The sequence below is a fragment of the Acartia tonsa genome, chromosome 5 (assembly GCF_053477335.1).
Source record: "Acartia tonsa isolate MP-2025a chromosome 5, ASM5347733v1, whole genome shotgun sequence".
Classification (NCBI taxonomy): Eukaryota; Metazoa; Arthropoda; class Copepoda; order Calanoida; family Acartiidae; genus Acartia; species Acartia tonsa.
The window spans coordinates 44,023,115-44,039,535 of record NC_137264.1 but is presented as its reverse complement, the minus strand read 5'-3'; the positions used below and the strand labels follow the sequence as shown (position 1 = coordinate 44,039,535).

Sequence of the window (16,421 nt, the reverse complement as noted above, 5' to 3'; positions counted from 1 at the left end):
ACAGTAATAATAAAGAAAACCTTATGAGGTTTTCAGTAAATATTTAATATATAATAACTGTAGCTTTTAGCCTTTTTTCGCCACACAATTTTAATGGCTTATGTCGAAATGTCGTTATAAAATGAGAACAATTACTATTATATGTATATGTCGACTGAAATAAAGTGGCCATTGTTGACATATTTTAAACATAAAAATACACTGATATTGAATTAACAGCACAAAATGTTAAAAGGGCATTAGACATTAATTTCCCAAAAGTCGAAAAGGATTACCTTAACCTTATAAGAGGAAACAAAAATACTTGGTTTTCATTCTTTTTTTTATTATTCTAAGGTCGTGTGTAGTAAAGCAGTGGCTAGAAACTTGGAATCTTTGCAGAGTGAGAATTATAAAGAGACAGGTTCATAATCAAATGATGCAAGACGACGCAAAAAAAAACAAGGAAAATTTTTTCATAGGTAGCGAAGCAATAAAAAAAAACAGGGCGACAAACTATTTAACAGTAGTATAATGTTAAAACGATATGAAGACATGTTATAGGGTAGCTCTTAATTGCATTGGTCTTGCATTCGCATTTGTTCGTGCTTGTCTTATGTTATCTGTATATAAAGGAAGTGAGGTGCTTATGGTTGTACGGACATATTCTTGTTATGGAGTACCTACGCTACTAAAAATATTCAAATGTTTTAATGAATCTTAAGGGATAAGACAATGGACGATAAATTGATATTCACCCCCAGCAATAAACAAAGTTACTTATGTAGATTGGACACTATTAATTTGGAACCAACTAGTCAAAATTAAATTAAAGCTTTTTCGTAAACCAATGAGTTAACATGGTATCAGTAATGTTTACAGTCTAATGTCCCCTACCTCCCTGAAATTTAAAAGTCGGAGACACAGAAAAAAATATGCCAAGGCCTATCATAAGATTTGTAAAGGGTGCATTTCTGGCTTTAATTAATTCAAATTATGAAATGGAATTAAATTAAAAACTCCAGAGAAAAAGAGAACATAATTTTTTAACTATTTTTCCCCAAAATATATTATCTAGCTACCAAAAGGCACAAATACATGAATAAAAAGGAGAAGAGAACTGTAGGATTTACTTATCATCCATTATCTTATCTCTGAATATCCTGTAAACTAAAGTAGCTTCATATATGTAAATGTGTGTGGCAATAAGACCTCTTAAACAGCTGACTACCTAATCGGTTCAAAATTGTAAGGGAAGCTTTATAATGGCACAGCACAGATGGTTGACGATTTTCAAGGAATGGGTAGATGAATTTCATTACCCCCCTCCCCTTTTAATTGGTTATCATTAAGAAACTTTTTAGGAAAAAAATCAACAAAATTACTTTGTTCTTTACCTACTTTCTTCAATCTAATAAATCCAATTTAAACACTTTGATTTTAGACTTTTAATTAAAGAGAGGATTTGGGATTGTTTGATATAAGATAAACTTTCATTTATGAGAAGGAGGGTGAAGGAATTTTGAGAGGTGGGGGAAAACGGTTAGACATAGGGATAGATGATTCAACAAATATTTTCAGAGTTTGTTAAATAAATTTTAAAAATATTCAAGACGTGAAGCATATATTAGTATAGCTTGTTTTACATTTATTACACTTTTCAAATTTATTTAATATTTCTTTACTTCTTTAGGTAGCCTTTTATTCATCCAATTCTTTCCTTCATCAAAGATATTTTGACTATGGTGTTATCAAGTATAGGGATTAGATAATGGATGAAAGCAATGTTTAGACATGGGCTTTGGCAGGTAACAATAAAAAGGTTTTAAAATTCAATAGTTTTCTACCTCCCTGGTGATATTGTAATTAATATTCCATCAAAACTTGGGAAGGATAGTTTAATTAGTTACTATGATGCTTCTCACAAATTAGATTTTAATTACTATCATTTTGTTTTAACATTTGCTCCTCTAAAATACCGGCATCCAGAATTTAAATAGTCTAAAACCAGCCTGGGTGGGACCAATGTTGAGATTTTAAGAAAATTGTCCACTTATTGGGTTGTCCAATTTATAAGATCTTACTAGATCACTTAAAAACATAAATGCACATCCACCAATTTAAGTATAAAAATGAGAATCTCACCATTGCAAATGGTTTCTATAACAAACAAAACTTTTATTTGATTGCCAATCCTTTGTTTAGAAATCCTTACTGTGCATATAGAGTTTTACCGTCAATGCCTTTCTTCACAATTTTGGCTGAAAATATTTTTCACCTGAATGAAACACTGCCTGGAAGACTGTGGCTTCTCTTGTGCTGATGGAATCCGGAGGATCTGTTGCCTGTTGACATCTGTCTGACCGCCAGGCTGGAGCCAGGCAAGGCGGGTGTGGCCGCTCCCAGGGGTAGGCCAGGTGGTCCTACCTGGTGCACTGGTGTTGACTCGGTTGACCTAGAAACATTAGGATGTCAATCAAGCTTTAAAAACAGGGCAGTTTAAATTACAAACATTGCATTGGAGAAGCTCTCATATACAAGACAACTATATAATGTTTAATTTTTAAAAAGACATTGATCTTCTAAATGACGTTTTCCTTTCATTAGAATTTTATCTAATTAAAAAATTTAAACTTTAATTTCACATGATTATTTACCTGGGTGCTTCACAGTCTAAGGTCCTGGAATGTATGGTGACAAAGCCAGCTCCCCTAGAATCCATCTTGTGAGGTGGCTCCAATTTTAACCGCAAACGATCTAAAAAAAAACAGCTCAATATTTTAAAACACTAATAATATCATTTTAAATATCTATTAAAATTAACTTCCTTCAAAAGACCACACTCGAAACCCTTAGTTGTTAAGTGCAATTCAAAATTTCAAAAATAGTTTCAAAATATATAGGAAGCTTCCTGAAAAGAAAAGAGTGGATTGGTCGGTTACGTTAGTGATATCTTTTGGTACAAACAGTCAGTCTACCTCTTTCATATTGAAATAAAAAGAAAACTTGTAGTTTTCCATGCAGATACTTCTGAGACAAGTAATTATTGATAGCATGTCGTGAATATAGAATAACTGGAAACATTAAAAAAATGAGACAAAATCCTTGAAATTGCTCGGAAACCACCTTTCACCTCAGGGATCGTAAGGGATAAGACAACGGAAGATAAAATATACATCCCAACCTAAATTATCGTTCTATTTATTAAAATTATTGGTAAAAAGGTTAGACAGAGCAATTTAGAATCAACCAATTAAAATTCAGAAAAAGTAACCTTAGTTTTTAACTACCTAACAAATAAGAAAACTTTAGGGACCAGTGTAATTTACAGTATGTCCCCTCTCTCTATAGTTCAAGACAGCCATACCTTCACCAAAATATCATAACTACAAACTGTCATATTAGCAACAAGACATAATAGCAAAATTTAGCTTTACTTTAGATTAGGTTATGTTTGTTCAGAAAAATCACTAAACGACAAGATAGATTTTTACGTTGGGGCTAGAAACAAGGTTGACAAAATCTATAAAAGTGAAGTTTACCATATCATCCAAAAAGCCATGCACTTGATAACTAATACACTAAACTTTTCGTAGATATACGGATAAGCTCTTAATTTTGAAAATGTTTTGGATTTCAAACAAAATAGTATAGGAATGAGAGGGGGGAGGGGGTTATATGTTCAACTGAGGTATTAAGGTATTCTACCAAAGATGTGTCATATTGACTTTCGGTCCCTACATTGATAATCCTCTCTCATAACTCGTACATAAAAAAAAGAAATATCTTTATTTGATAAAGAATAGGGATGTGAATTACTAAAATCAAAGAATACATGTAAAATGTCCACATTCTCCATCGAATCTAACAAACTCATGGAATTTCAGGGGACAATGGACGATAAAATTACGTTCATCCCCAATGATGATAAACAAAATTACACTTGTGGATAAAACAAAAGTAACTAAAGTTTAATAGAGGCAGAATTTTACACATTAGAAAAAAGTGGAAAGGAGATAAATTACCATAAAATAGCGTAAAACCTGCACAGGTACAATTTAAATTTTCCTCATAACCCAAACTAGTCATTGAAGAACTTTCATTATCTTTTTCTTAATTCAATTTCAGCTTGACTATTACCTAGTCGTGCTTTTTTATGTTTTGTTTTTAATAAAACTATTCTTTATGTGACCCATACTTGACTACATTTATCATATCATCTTAGAACCATAACAGCTAGAATCACACAATAAGCTTACTTTTTAGGATAATTTTAAACTAGTATTAGAAACATATCAGAAAGCTAAAACTTCAAATATATAGTTTTCTATATTTTAAAGGGATAATACAATGAACGATAAGTAAATGTACATCCAAAATGTTCTCTATAAGAAAAAAATACTAATATAAATCTTGACATTAGTATTCATTGGTTATCATACATAGAGATGTTATATTCAGCAATAATATCTTATTCTTTTAGTACATAATATTATATTATTATATATTCTATACATGAACTATTATCTACATTGAAAGACCTTAAGATTGGGTAATGTAAGAGTACGGAAACCATACCATAGGTATAATTAAGCAAAATAAAAATAAAAAAACAGGCAATTGCCTTTATGGTTTAATACTTTTAAGACCTTATTTTTGAAATATTGATTATCTTTCCTATGTTAAGGATTCTGAACCCACACTTGGCCCAATTCCAAAAGTCCTTACAGGCATTGAGTATTATGCTTATCTAAGTCTACCAATTTTTAAGTTTTTACATTTTAAGTAATCAAGTTTCTTTACTTGAACATGATCCAATCCTAAGGTCCTCTAATATACATGTGTATGTATGTTATGTGGGAAAGTAATATTGATAAATGCTTAGCTAAAAAATATTACTATTTTGGATATATCATTATTAATTGTATATTACTTTAGCATTTGTTGATAAGATTTAAAATGATGGATACTATTTAAAACTAGTAATTTAAAACGAAATAAAATTGATATGTTAATGATTAGGTTATAAAATCAGAGAGAGGGGGACAATGGGCTGTTTATTACACTAGTCTCCAAAGTTTTACAATAACGTTTTCTTATTTGTTGGCCCAACAACAATGAAGACTTTTACTGGATTTTGATTAGTTGGGTTAGGAAGTTGAGTGTTTACGCGTTTCAACCACTAATTTAAATATACACAAGAGGTAATTTTGTATGTCATTATCGGGGATGTACATTAATTTATCGGCTACTGTCTTATCTCTTTAGATCCCCGGTATAAAATACACCAAAAATGACTTTCTTAACTCAACCAAACCAAACAAAAACAATCTAGTATAACCAAGTAACCTTAATATACATTATGGCACAATGTAAACCCATTTACCCATTTTATGAGCGAGGATACACTATAAGTCTTCTTTGTCGGTCTGTTGCGTCGAAAGCGTCTTATCCTACTACATAACAATGTAGGTCCAAACATTAAGAAACTATGGCTATACACACACACACACAAAGGAACATATCTTTGGCATTTAAAATGCAATGTTATAATACAAATTTCATAGTAGCTGCGCTATTATGGATCAACTTAAAAAGAACATTAGAATTATTATGTTGTCCCACAAAAAAAGTTAAGGGCAAAAACAAACATACATCATAACAAATACTTTTGGGCAACAATAAAAAGGATTTGTGGATGAGATATTTATAAAGTTTTAATGTTGTTATATGTAGAACTAACGGCTACGCCCCTAGAGGCCTCTAGTGGCACTTTGAATGTTTTTTTTTATTTAAAATATCTAATTACAGAAATAATTGGTTTATGTTTCGTTCAAGTCTCTTTTTCGGGAGGGGTAATTTTTTTCTAGGGGCGATTTCCCCTGAGAGAAAGGTGGTACCCTCCCCCAAAATAGTTATAAACCTTCCCGGGACTTATGAGAAGCTACCCTGTTAAGGAGAACCCGATCGGTAAGCGAGATCCTTCGGTACAAACACACAGACAAACAAACACACAGACATCCTGTTACTTTAGTATAAGGATTACGGCATAATAAAGAAGCTAAAAAATGTTGCTACAGCAATCTTTTCAGTTGTTCGGTATATAGTATAATAGTAGGGAATGCCTTAGCCCAAATAGAGTTAAATAAATGTGACATATTTCGTGCAATTAAAGTGTTGATTGTCAAGATTTAAAATCAGAAAATTTAAGGTATAAGACAAAGAACATTTAAACAAACATATATCTAATGATTATCCCCAAAATTACCCCTTCTGTAGATTCAAATTGTTAGATGAAAAGTTTGAAACCAACCAATGAAAATTAAATAAAAGTATCAGTATCAGTTTAAGCCAACTAAAATGATGAAGTGCTTATAAAACTTTTGGTACCATTGTAATTTACAGTCCAATGTCCTCTCCCTTCATGAAAAAATAATGAATGTTTATTATATTCTAAAACAAGTTAAAGGTTAAGTAAAGTATAAAAATCAAAGACCCTAAAAAATCTTCATAAGAAGATAGATAGAATCCTATATGACATATCCTCGGTGCTTTCTCACAAGGTGCCTTTTGAGCAAGAACCCCCTCCTCCCTACATATCTTTAAAATAAATTAGAAATAAAGAGGGAGGGGAAAATTTTTTCCTAACCCAAACAGGAATCCTTCCTTCTCCCTTAATTCAAAATAAGGGAGGGGGGTTTCAGTGCTCGACCCTCCACTTTAAGGGAAAACGTCATATCTTGTTGTGCACAAAATATGAAACATCAAGACAGATATAACTCATATTTCTTTTACAGGGTGTTCAAACCAAGAATCTTAAGGGATAAGACAATGGAGATATATATTGGACTACATACCCAAAGTCTATAATATTATTGGTTGAAAATTTAAGACACTACTAGTTAAGATCTAACCAATTATGTTTCACTAAAAGTACCAAAAGCTTTAAAAGTAAAAAAGTACCCTCAGAGTTTAATAATTTACAGCCATTTTGTTATGTATTAATGTAAATTTTGTTGCAAAATTTGTCCAAAAATGCTTCTGGCACCCTGTATATGAAAAACATATATTTCATCTTAAAATGTAAAAATAGAACAATATATTTCATATCTTAGCACAAACAGGTTCGAATAATAGTAAACTTTACATCATATTTCTATAAGCGCAGCCGCTTTAAATTAAGGGTATGATGTCGGTATGTGTTTTCCACAAGTTCTCTATTGCATGCTTAAAATACAGGTAACCTGTATATGGTGCTTTCATCGACCTTGCATTACAATTGCTGAATTTGGGGTTGGGTGGGTCGACTCCTATACTTATACTGAATTATGATTTTAAACGAAAAAATTAATGGAGAACCAAATTGGTTCAGCAGTAAACGAGATTTTTCGCTAACTATTAAACAGACAAACATCCTGTTACTTAAAGGGTTAGTATTTGCAAAAGATACTTTTAATCAATGTAGTGTGTAATTTTTTCTTCTTTAAATTCAAATTGCAATAATTTATATTTCTTCTTAAAATTTGAGGTTTTTATTCTTTCAAATCAACATGATTTAAAGCCCTTTTATTCAGCAATTTTACATAGTTATGATATGTTTAAATTTGATCCTAGAATATGGAGGAAAATTATACAAATATCATAATTTCCAGACAATTTTGACTTGAACAATCTAAATGTGACATGTTTAGATTTGGTATATTCGTCTGTGGATTAATAAAACATCAAGTAAACAAAAAAGACGGCTTTGCTACTATACAGAAACTGTAAAACCAAAACCAGCTTCGGCTGCAGCTTCAAGAATTCCATGGAAATTAAAGCGACTGTATTTGAAAAAGCTGTAGCTGTTTAATATTTGGCGAGGGCAAAAATACAAATTATCTATAAACAGTACATCTAGGCTGCTGCTGTTTTTTAAAAAGAAAAAGAAGTTTTTTAAGGTTTGATTTCAAATATTTTAACTTGTTTCAACTCTAACACACTTACATACTCAGAAACAAACCAACACACAATTAAACGTAGACAGAAACACACACACACTTAAAAACACGCAGAAACATACAAAATTAAAGGAAATCCTAGTGTAAAATGTAATTGTGTGCATTAATTCCATAAAAGTGTATGTTTTTTTTACATATCTTATAATATAAAGTAGTAAGGTTTTTTTGTCACAAGTTTAAGATCTTAGAAACTGTAGGTTCGAATGGGTAGTACTTTCCGGGAAAGCGTCATAAATGAAATGGTTTAGGCTATTTTCCTGAACTCCCCTACCCTCCTCTAGAGGCTAGCGGCGAGGCAACTAGTTGACTAAAAAGTACAAAACCAAATAAGATAAAATAGAGTAGGCTTAAATGGTACTCGTGAATTGAATGAGATGAAGCAATTTTTCGTTGTTCTATATTCTATGGACATTTTAATGATTGAAAACTGTAAAGGTTTTATAAATTCTTTGTATTAATATAATTCCACCAGTTCATATCCACTTCTATTCCTGACCAGGTTTAAAGCATATGCTATGGAATTCAAATGGACTATTAAGTTTATTTAATGAATTTTACTTATATTAACGTCTACATTTAATGACTTATTACATATAATATACTAGGGGCTACTTCACAAGAGGCCTCTAGGGGTAATCTAAAGAAGAAAGGGGTGGTCCAACAACAAATGAAGATTCAAAAAGAAAATAAACATTTACCAAAATACATTTGTAACATAAAATATAGATAAAGCAAATTAATCTACAATACTGTTTTTCCTCTAACATTTACTAACTAAAAGGACAAACTTATTATACAATATACATTGTCCTATATCTGTATGTGAATTATTGCACATATTTTAATTAAATGGGATTAAAATCCTACAGTGGAGATAAAGAAAGATGGTGAGTGTGGAAAGGATTAGAGCAAATTAACCGGATCAAAGTAAATCTAGCCCCCTCTCAACAACCTTAATACGGTGTGCAATCAATTGCGCTTATCACCAAGTTTGCATAGAGTTTTAAAATCACAAAGATACAGAAACGGTTAAGAGAAGTTTGTGCTATAAGAATTTTATTAATTGTAATGGAACATTTTTTGATACTGTAGTAAAATGCTATTTTGATTTGATAATGAGAATAGGCGAAGTTGAATCGTGATTCCAAATTAAACCAATAGATGTAATTTTTAGAAAGGGTTATTTTGTTTATCCATCAATTCAAAGTTAATCATCTTATCCCTAAGATCCTTGTAAAAACCTCACTAAGACAATGAAACAAGGATAATGCAATGTTTTAAAAAATACCTAGATCACAGTATAACTAACACTTTTCAACAACTGTACCATATCATTCAATATGGATAGAGGGTTTGACAATTCAAGCTAAATTAAACTTAATTCCCTGTAACCATAAACTTATTGTATCAACTGTACATATTAATATAAATATACATGGCTCACATGAAGGAGAATAGCACCGGTGCTAGTTTCCTTCATTCTACACCAATTGGTGCTAGGGTTCTTCATCTTTAAGATTTACAAGATTTCCAATAGTGGAAGGGATTTTAGGTGTAAAAGGGCCGGGACATATTTTGTGTGAGAAAGAGGGAGGAGCAATTTATGTATTACTAGCGACTACGCCCCTAGAAGCCTCTAGGGGCACTGCACTGGTAGGAGAAGTAAAAGTCGACCTCATCCTAATTTAAATTTGAGTTTCCAAAGAGTAATAAAATTATTTTTTGGGGGAGAGGGGGGTTAAGACAACCTCTCGAAAAATAGTTTAAAACCTTTCCAGGACCTATAAGAAGCTTTACTGTAAAGGAGAACAATATCGGTTCAGCGGATAACGAGATCCTTCGGGACAGACAAAAAACGCTTACTACTTTATATAATAGGATTAATACATAATACAATTAAGAAGGGTCAAAACATTAGGTGCTAGCTTTCTTCACTTTAAGACATTTGGTGCTAGCTTTCTTCATTCTTCGATTTCGGTGCTAGTCTCCTTCATGTGAGCCATATACATATATATCTCAGCTCAGGAATCTTAAGGGGCAAGATAATGGACGATAAACTGATATACATCCCAAATAAAAATTAAAGTTTATTTTTCTGTCGATTTAATCATTTGTTAAAAAGTTTGGACACTTCTAAGTTATCAAAATTCAAAGTACCCAAATTTTTAAACCTTGCTATAAATAATATATCGTGTTTATAAAACTTTGGGTACCAGTGTAACTAACTTTCCAATGTACCCAACCTCCATGATAAATCTTAAAAATGTGTATTTGAACTTTTAACATTAAATGTATTCTCAGAAATAATCTATCTTTAGATCAAATAATAAGAATTTTAGAATTTATTATAAAAGAATTATGTGCAGAATAGTAAAATATATTAGCGTACAATGTGTGCATGTCCAGTAAGATCTTATAAACGTCGGGACCGATTTTTTTATAATTTCAAACAAATCTAAGTAAAATGTTGCAATTTTTATGACAACTCAGAATTTCAACATCTTTGGTCTTGCATATAATAAGCAATATGTAACAAATTAGCATTCAAATAACAGTAAATTTATTTCAAATAGCATATCTATTTTTTGCAATATTCAGGAAACTAAAAGGATAAGACAATGGACAAAAATTGATCTACATCATTTTAAAGAAGATTAAGGGTTTTTTTTATGCAACCATCTTGTAATCAATGTATAAATGGCACTTAGGATTCGAAATTCGATCTGAAATTTTGCATGAGTAATCCTTGGTAGGTCTATTTTCCCTAAATCCAACAAAAAATTGGAAAAGTAACGGCTGGCGCCTCAGCCGTTTAGCCATTTTTGGCATTTTTCGGGGCAAATCCGTCCCAAAACCTATCTCCTCATAATACTCTTTGCTGCTCCAAAACGTTTTCAAACGGTTCTAGCCGGTAGTTGCTGGTAATAGAAATCTTAAAAAATGTTTTTTGCATCATTTCACATGATTTAAAGCAAAAATATTTTTCAAATAGTTGATTCCTACGTAATTTATGACAGATTTGCCCTAAAAATAGCCAAAAAACGGCTAAACTGCTGATCCGTTGGCCGTTACTTTTTCAACTTTTTGTTCGATTTAGGGAAAATAGACCTACCAGGGATTACTCATGCAAAATTTCAGATCGAAATTCGAATTCTAAGTGCCATTTATACATTGATTACGAGATGGTTGCATTAACCCCCCCCCCGCCCCCCCTTATTGAAAATGTACATAAAGAGTGTTTTTGATAAATGGAACAAAAGTATTATTTTTTTTAACCAACTTACCATTGACAGAAGTTAATAATTAATAAAAACACACTGTACATATAAAAATCTACATTAATTAACTATACCTATTCAATTTACAAAATATCTACTTTCAAAAATATCAATATTTTTCTATTATTAGGATATGAAAGATTTTTGAGATTTAATAAAAGTGGAAGGAGCAAATATTGAGACAGAGTGATAAACACAGGAAGGGAGGGGACTGTGGGATGTAATTTACACTAGTAAAAATCTTTCTATAACCACGAAATATTATTCGTATAAAAACTATGGATACTTTTATCTAATTTTGATTGGTTGGTTCCATTTTTTTAATCTAATAATTTAATCTACAAAGGGATTATCTATATTATCATCAATAGGGATAAATACAAATTTATCTTACATTGGCCTATCCCTTAGGATCCCTGAATAGACGCGAGACAATTTGAGGGTGAGAGAGAAACAATTCAAGTTAGAAATTCAATCTAAACCTAAAGAGAGAAATAGAGAGAAGATACTTCACTCCTAGGAGTTTCTAAGATTATTTAATTTTGTATTATCACAGTTATGTTTCATTACCCTAATATAAAATTAACAGAAAATATGTCTGTAGCTACAGATCTCACTAACAACTAAACCGATTTGTTTCTCCCTTATAGTAAAGATTCAATTCCAGTAAAGATTTAAAACTATTCTCAGGGAGAATAACTCCACCTTCCAAAGAGAATTGGAAAAATCCACTCCCCCCCTTCATTTTTAAAAGCGAAGCTTTTCTATAATTAGGGTCGGTCCGTCCGTCCGTCCGTCCGTCCGAGATAGTTAGCTTTTATTCGTTAATTTAGGCATGTTAGAATTGTCCTATCGATTTCAAATTTTGCATGGTGATTCCTGTAGTAGTTAGGTACGATTTAGAAAGCGTAGCAACTATATAATCGTTACCAGAATGTCCGTACGTCTATTTTAAGCATGTTGATTTTTTTACTTTTTTAATAACAATTTTTTATGTGATAAAATCATCCGATTGATCTGATTTTTTGATTACTGATTCCTATTACAATAAGGTACACTATTATGAGCGAAGCATCTCTATAATCAAGTATTAAAATGTCAGTATGTCCTTAAACAAAATTCTGCATTTAATAAGTTTTGCAACAAATTTACGAATAATTTTGTCAAACCTTATATTTTCATATTTTGTATATTTAGTTCTGACAATAGTTAATGTTCGTCTGTCATATCGTTTTAGAGCTTCGCTTTTATGGATGTTGTCATCCTTGTTTTAATAAAACTTCATAACGGGTTAACTTACTACCTAACACTAGTAGAATTATAGAGTATGTCTTTTTAAAAAGAATATCTGCATGCCAAAGGAAACCAATATAAAGCACATCTGAAATGCATAAAGCTACAACAGGACAAATATAACGCTTTTGATGCAAAAAAAAAAAACTAGACAAAGACTTTGTATAACATAAAAAAAAACTACCTGTTTGTTTAAGTTCCTTTAGGTGTGTGAACGCTTCCCCCAAACAGGTTCTGATCATGGAAAACCTTTCTCTGGTATCCTGTGCAACAACTTTTACCTGGAACAAAAGGGGACACTAAATAATATCAACTCAGTTTTTAAACAAACAGAACACAAATTGGTTAGTAGGGGTGATAATATTTTGGTAAAAAAGTGGAGTGTTTTTTTGTCATTTTATCCGTATTATAAGTCAGCTAGATATTACTATTTAAGTTGGACGAATTATTGTGATCTTGACTCAGAGTTGAATTTTAAGTAAGCTTACAAATGAATAACATTAGGACCATTCTTGGTATTAAACCACTTTCTAAATGGTGATTTTCCTTCGCTTTTATTGATGTCGTCATCCTTGTTCATAAAAATTCTGTAATTACTATATACCTGTGTTCTGTCAGAGACTCCATCCTGTGCCCTGAGCTGTACAGTCACCAGGAAAACAGGATTGCTGGTCCGTTCAACTGTTTCTGTGTTGGCATACAGCCGCCAGGGTTGCAGGGGGCTGTTTCGCGCATATATTGCTAGCCTAAATTGTTTGTATTTGATAACATCATTTCCACTGAACCCTGGAAACTCAAGGGATAAGATAATGGACGATAATTTGTATACATCCCCAATTATGATAAGCAAAACAATCCCTTCTGTAAATTGCAATTGTTGGTTTAAAAGTTAAAAGAAAACGGTAACAATAAGGAAACGTGGTTATAAAACTTTGGGTACCAGTGTAATTTACAGTTTAATGTCCAGGTAAAGTATGATATTAAATGTTAACCTGACAGGAGGTGACCGGCCTATGGCATCACAAATAAGATTATAAAGGTAAAGTATAATATCAAATATTAACCTGACTGAAGGTGACCGGCCTATTGCATCACAAATAAGATTATTACAGGTAAAGTATAATATTAAATATTAACCTGACAGAAGGTGACCGGCCTATGGCAGGCATCACAAATAAGATTATAAAGGTAAAGTATAATATCAAATATTAACCTGACTGAAGGTGACCGGCCTATGGCATCACAAATAAGATTATAACAGGTAAAGTATAATATTAAATATTAACCTGACAGAAGGTGACCGGCCTATGGCATCACAAATTAGATTATCACAGGTAAAGCTGCACTCCAGTTCTGGCGCTGTATCAGGATCTAAAAGAGAATATTTTTGATTCAAAAACAATATTCAACCAAAATTTTTTTTGTATGAAGTAAAAAATCTTTTAAAATGCTGGTCTAAATCATAATAATCATGTTTTATGATATTTTCCTAACCGTCCCTACCGTACCCTCCCGTCATGAAAAGATCATAAGCAACCTCCTGTAGATTACCAGATTTTAAAATTTTTATCTTTAGGATCAAATGATCATTCTACTGAATGAAAAAGAGATATGATTTAATGACAAAAAAAACTGCCAAAACTTAATTCTTTTCCATCAAATATGCTGTAAGCTTATCATTGCTGCACTACTATTGACCCTATAGTAAGTGCTATTCAAACTACTAGCGGCTTCGCCTCTAGCCTCTAGGGGCTTTGCCCCAGGAGGTGATCAAAAAAGTTAAGGTGAAATTCGTAAAAAAAAAATAAATAAAAAGGACCAAGGAAATCTTCTTAAAAAAATGGGGGGGATTTTATTTGTTTCCCACCCCTCAAGAAAATAGCCTAAAACCACCACAGGACCAGTAGGTATATTCCCTGAAGAGTAGTTTCCGATCGGTTCAGTGGTTACCAAGATCTTCAGCTTCAGACGGACGGACTGACAGACATTAAGCTACTTTGTATTATAGATTAACTGTGAAAGACGGTTAGACATTATAATATCATTAAACTTTAATTTTTTAAAACAAAAAAAATCACCTATTATACCTAGGTAATGAAGTTAATTTTTGTCTAAATACACTTATCAGAAATGTACCTATCAATATTTTAGAACGAAAAATACAAAAAAAATTTCAACATAACTTTGAAGTTGAAGTTTTAATATTCAAAAACTTTGAATATTTCGGATTAATTTCTTTGATAAAAATTGTTAAATCTCAAATTTATGCTAAGATTTTGAAAGGATATAAAATATGATTTAAAATACTTTTTTTTATAGATATTTCATTATCTCATCACCTGTAAAAATGTATTTGTATTACTGTATAAAAATTCAATGTTATCCTCTCCTTCCAATCAAATTGTTTTGAATATTTTTGCCGGGATATAAATATTAAAACTTCAAATTACCCTGCTTCTATTTGAGATAGATGTGAGAAATTTTGTGCATATTCCCATTATTGAAGCGCATCAACTCAATAACTTAATTTGTCCATCCTTTCGTCCATAAATTTAGGGGTATTTTTTTCAAGAGGTGATTTTTCATGGGGGGGGGGGGATGAGATGCCCATCCACAAATAGTTATAAACCTTCCCCGGATCTATAAGAAGTTTGATCGTAAATGAATAGTAGATTAGTCCAGCGGTTAACATGATTCTTTTCGTACAAACAGACTTACTTTTCTTTTTATAAAAAAAAGGATTACTATTATGAAAGGCGCCTTCAGATAGTTTTTACATTTTAAAAATGACTAAAAGAAAAAGAAAAGAAAAGCCCCGAGGGAGAAGTACAACTTTTATTTTCTTCTTCATAATCCAGGTCTAATTTTTACAGCCTATAAATTATTCATTTGATGGGGGGGGAATCTCAATTTTTTTTTAAATTACATGTAATAATATAATGTTAAGATAAAAAGCTATTAATATAACTAAAACTATAACTCGAATTAAACTTTTTTTTTGGCCAATTTCATAATCCATTCGACGAAATGCACCCTTCTTTGAGGTTAATAAAAGGTTGAAAATTACAATTAAACAATACGTTTACCACAGATTTCTGTGATCATATAAAATATTTTCGATCTAGATGATGAACCAATTATGAACAATATACAAACTTGTCCATTTACAATGTTTAAAGTGAAGAAGTTCCAATTATTGTCCTAACAAACAATAAATATTTCCAGAATAAATACCCCAAACTTTAGAAACTACAGCTAGCATTGTGTAAAGTCGTGGCTTGAAACTAAATTACATTAGATTTGGACGCTTACTCCAACATTTAGGAAATGTAAACTCACGTTGTAAAATACAAAATAGAAATTATTTTAAAAGAAGTAACATATGTCTTTGTTTCTGTAACAAAAGATCTCGCAAAATACTCGAATATTTCGTAAATTGTTATGTAATTATATATCCATACACGCGGTTCTGCCCCTAGAGTCCTCTAGAGGTACTTGTGAGAAAGAGGGAGGGGTGTCGACCCTTGCACAACATTGTTTTTGGCGGGGGATATGTGTGTGTGTGTGTTTAATTTAAGAGAGATTTCTCTAGGGAGGGTGATGGTACCCTCCCCAAATAGTTATGAATCTTCCCTGAACCTATGAGAAGCTTCACCAAGAATATAAGTATAGTATTATGTGTCCACACTTGATAGGATATGTAATTATGCCTTTGGAAGATTCAAAATATATATTAATAATGAAAATCTTACCTATCACAGTATGTTTTATTTCTGGAATATTAGCAGTAATATTATTAGCTTGTAGTAAACCGAGTGAGGTTTTTAACATTTCGTGCAGCTGTAACTCTAGTTCTTTACATTTGTGCCTA

General features: G+C 31.6%; 1 protein-coding gene across 5 annotated transcripts in view; it reads right to left on the bottom strand.

Annotated features, from left to right (window-relative positions):
- Positions 1-16,421, bottom strand: part of LOC145319607 (uncharacterized) — a 142,187-nt gene that overhangs the window by 67,792 nt on the left and 57,974 nt on the right. For all 5 annotated transcript variants that reach the window (XR_013879964.1, XM_080161838.1, XM_080161840.1 and 2 more), the window contains 6 exons: positions 16,303-16,418; positions 13,837-13,921; positions 13,155-13,296; positions 12,735-12,831; positions 2,637-2,736; positions 2,258-2,434 (listed from right to left, as the gene is read on the bottom strand). Coding sequence is in view for 4 of the 5 variants with exons in the window: in XM_080161838.1 (XP_080017964.1) it covers positions 2,258-2,434; positions 2,637-2,736; positions 12,735-12,831; positions 13,155-13,296; positions 13,837-13,921; positions 16,303-16,418 (717 nt within the window). In the remaining variant the exon portion in view is untranslated. The remainder of the gene's footprint in view (positions 1-2,257; positions 2,435-2,636; positions 2,737-12,734; positions 12,832-13,154; positions 13,297-13,836; positions 13,922-16,302; positions 16,419-16,421) is intronic.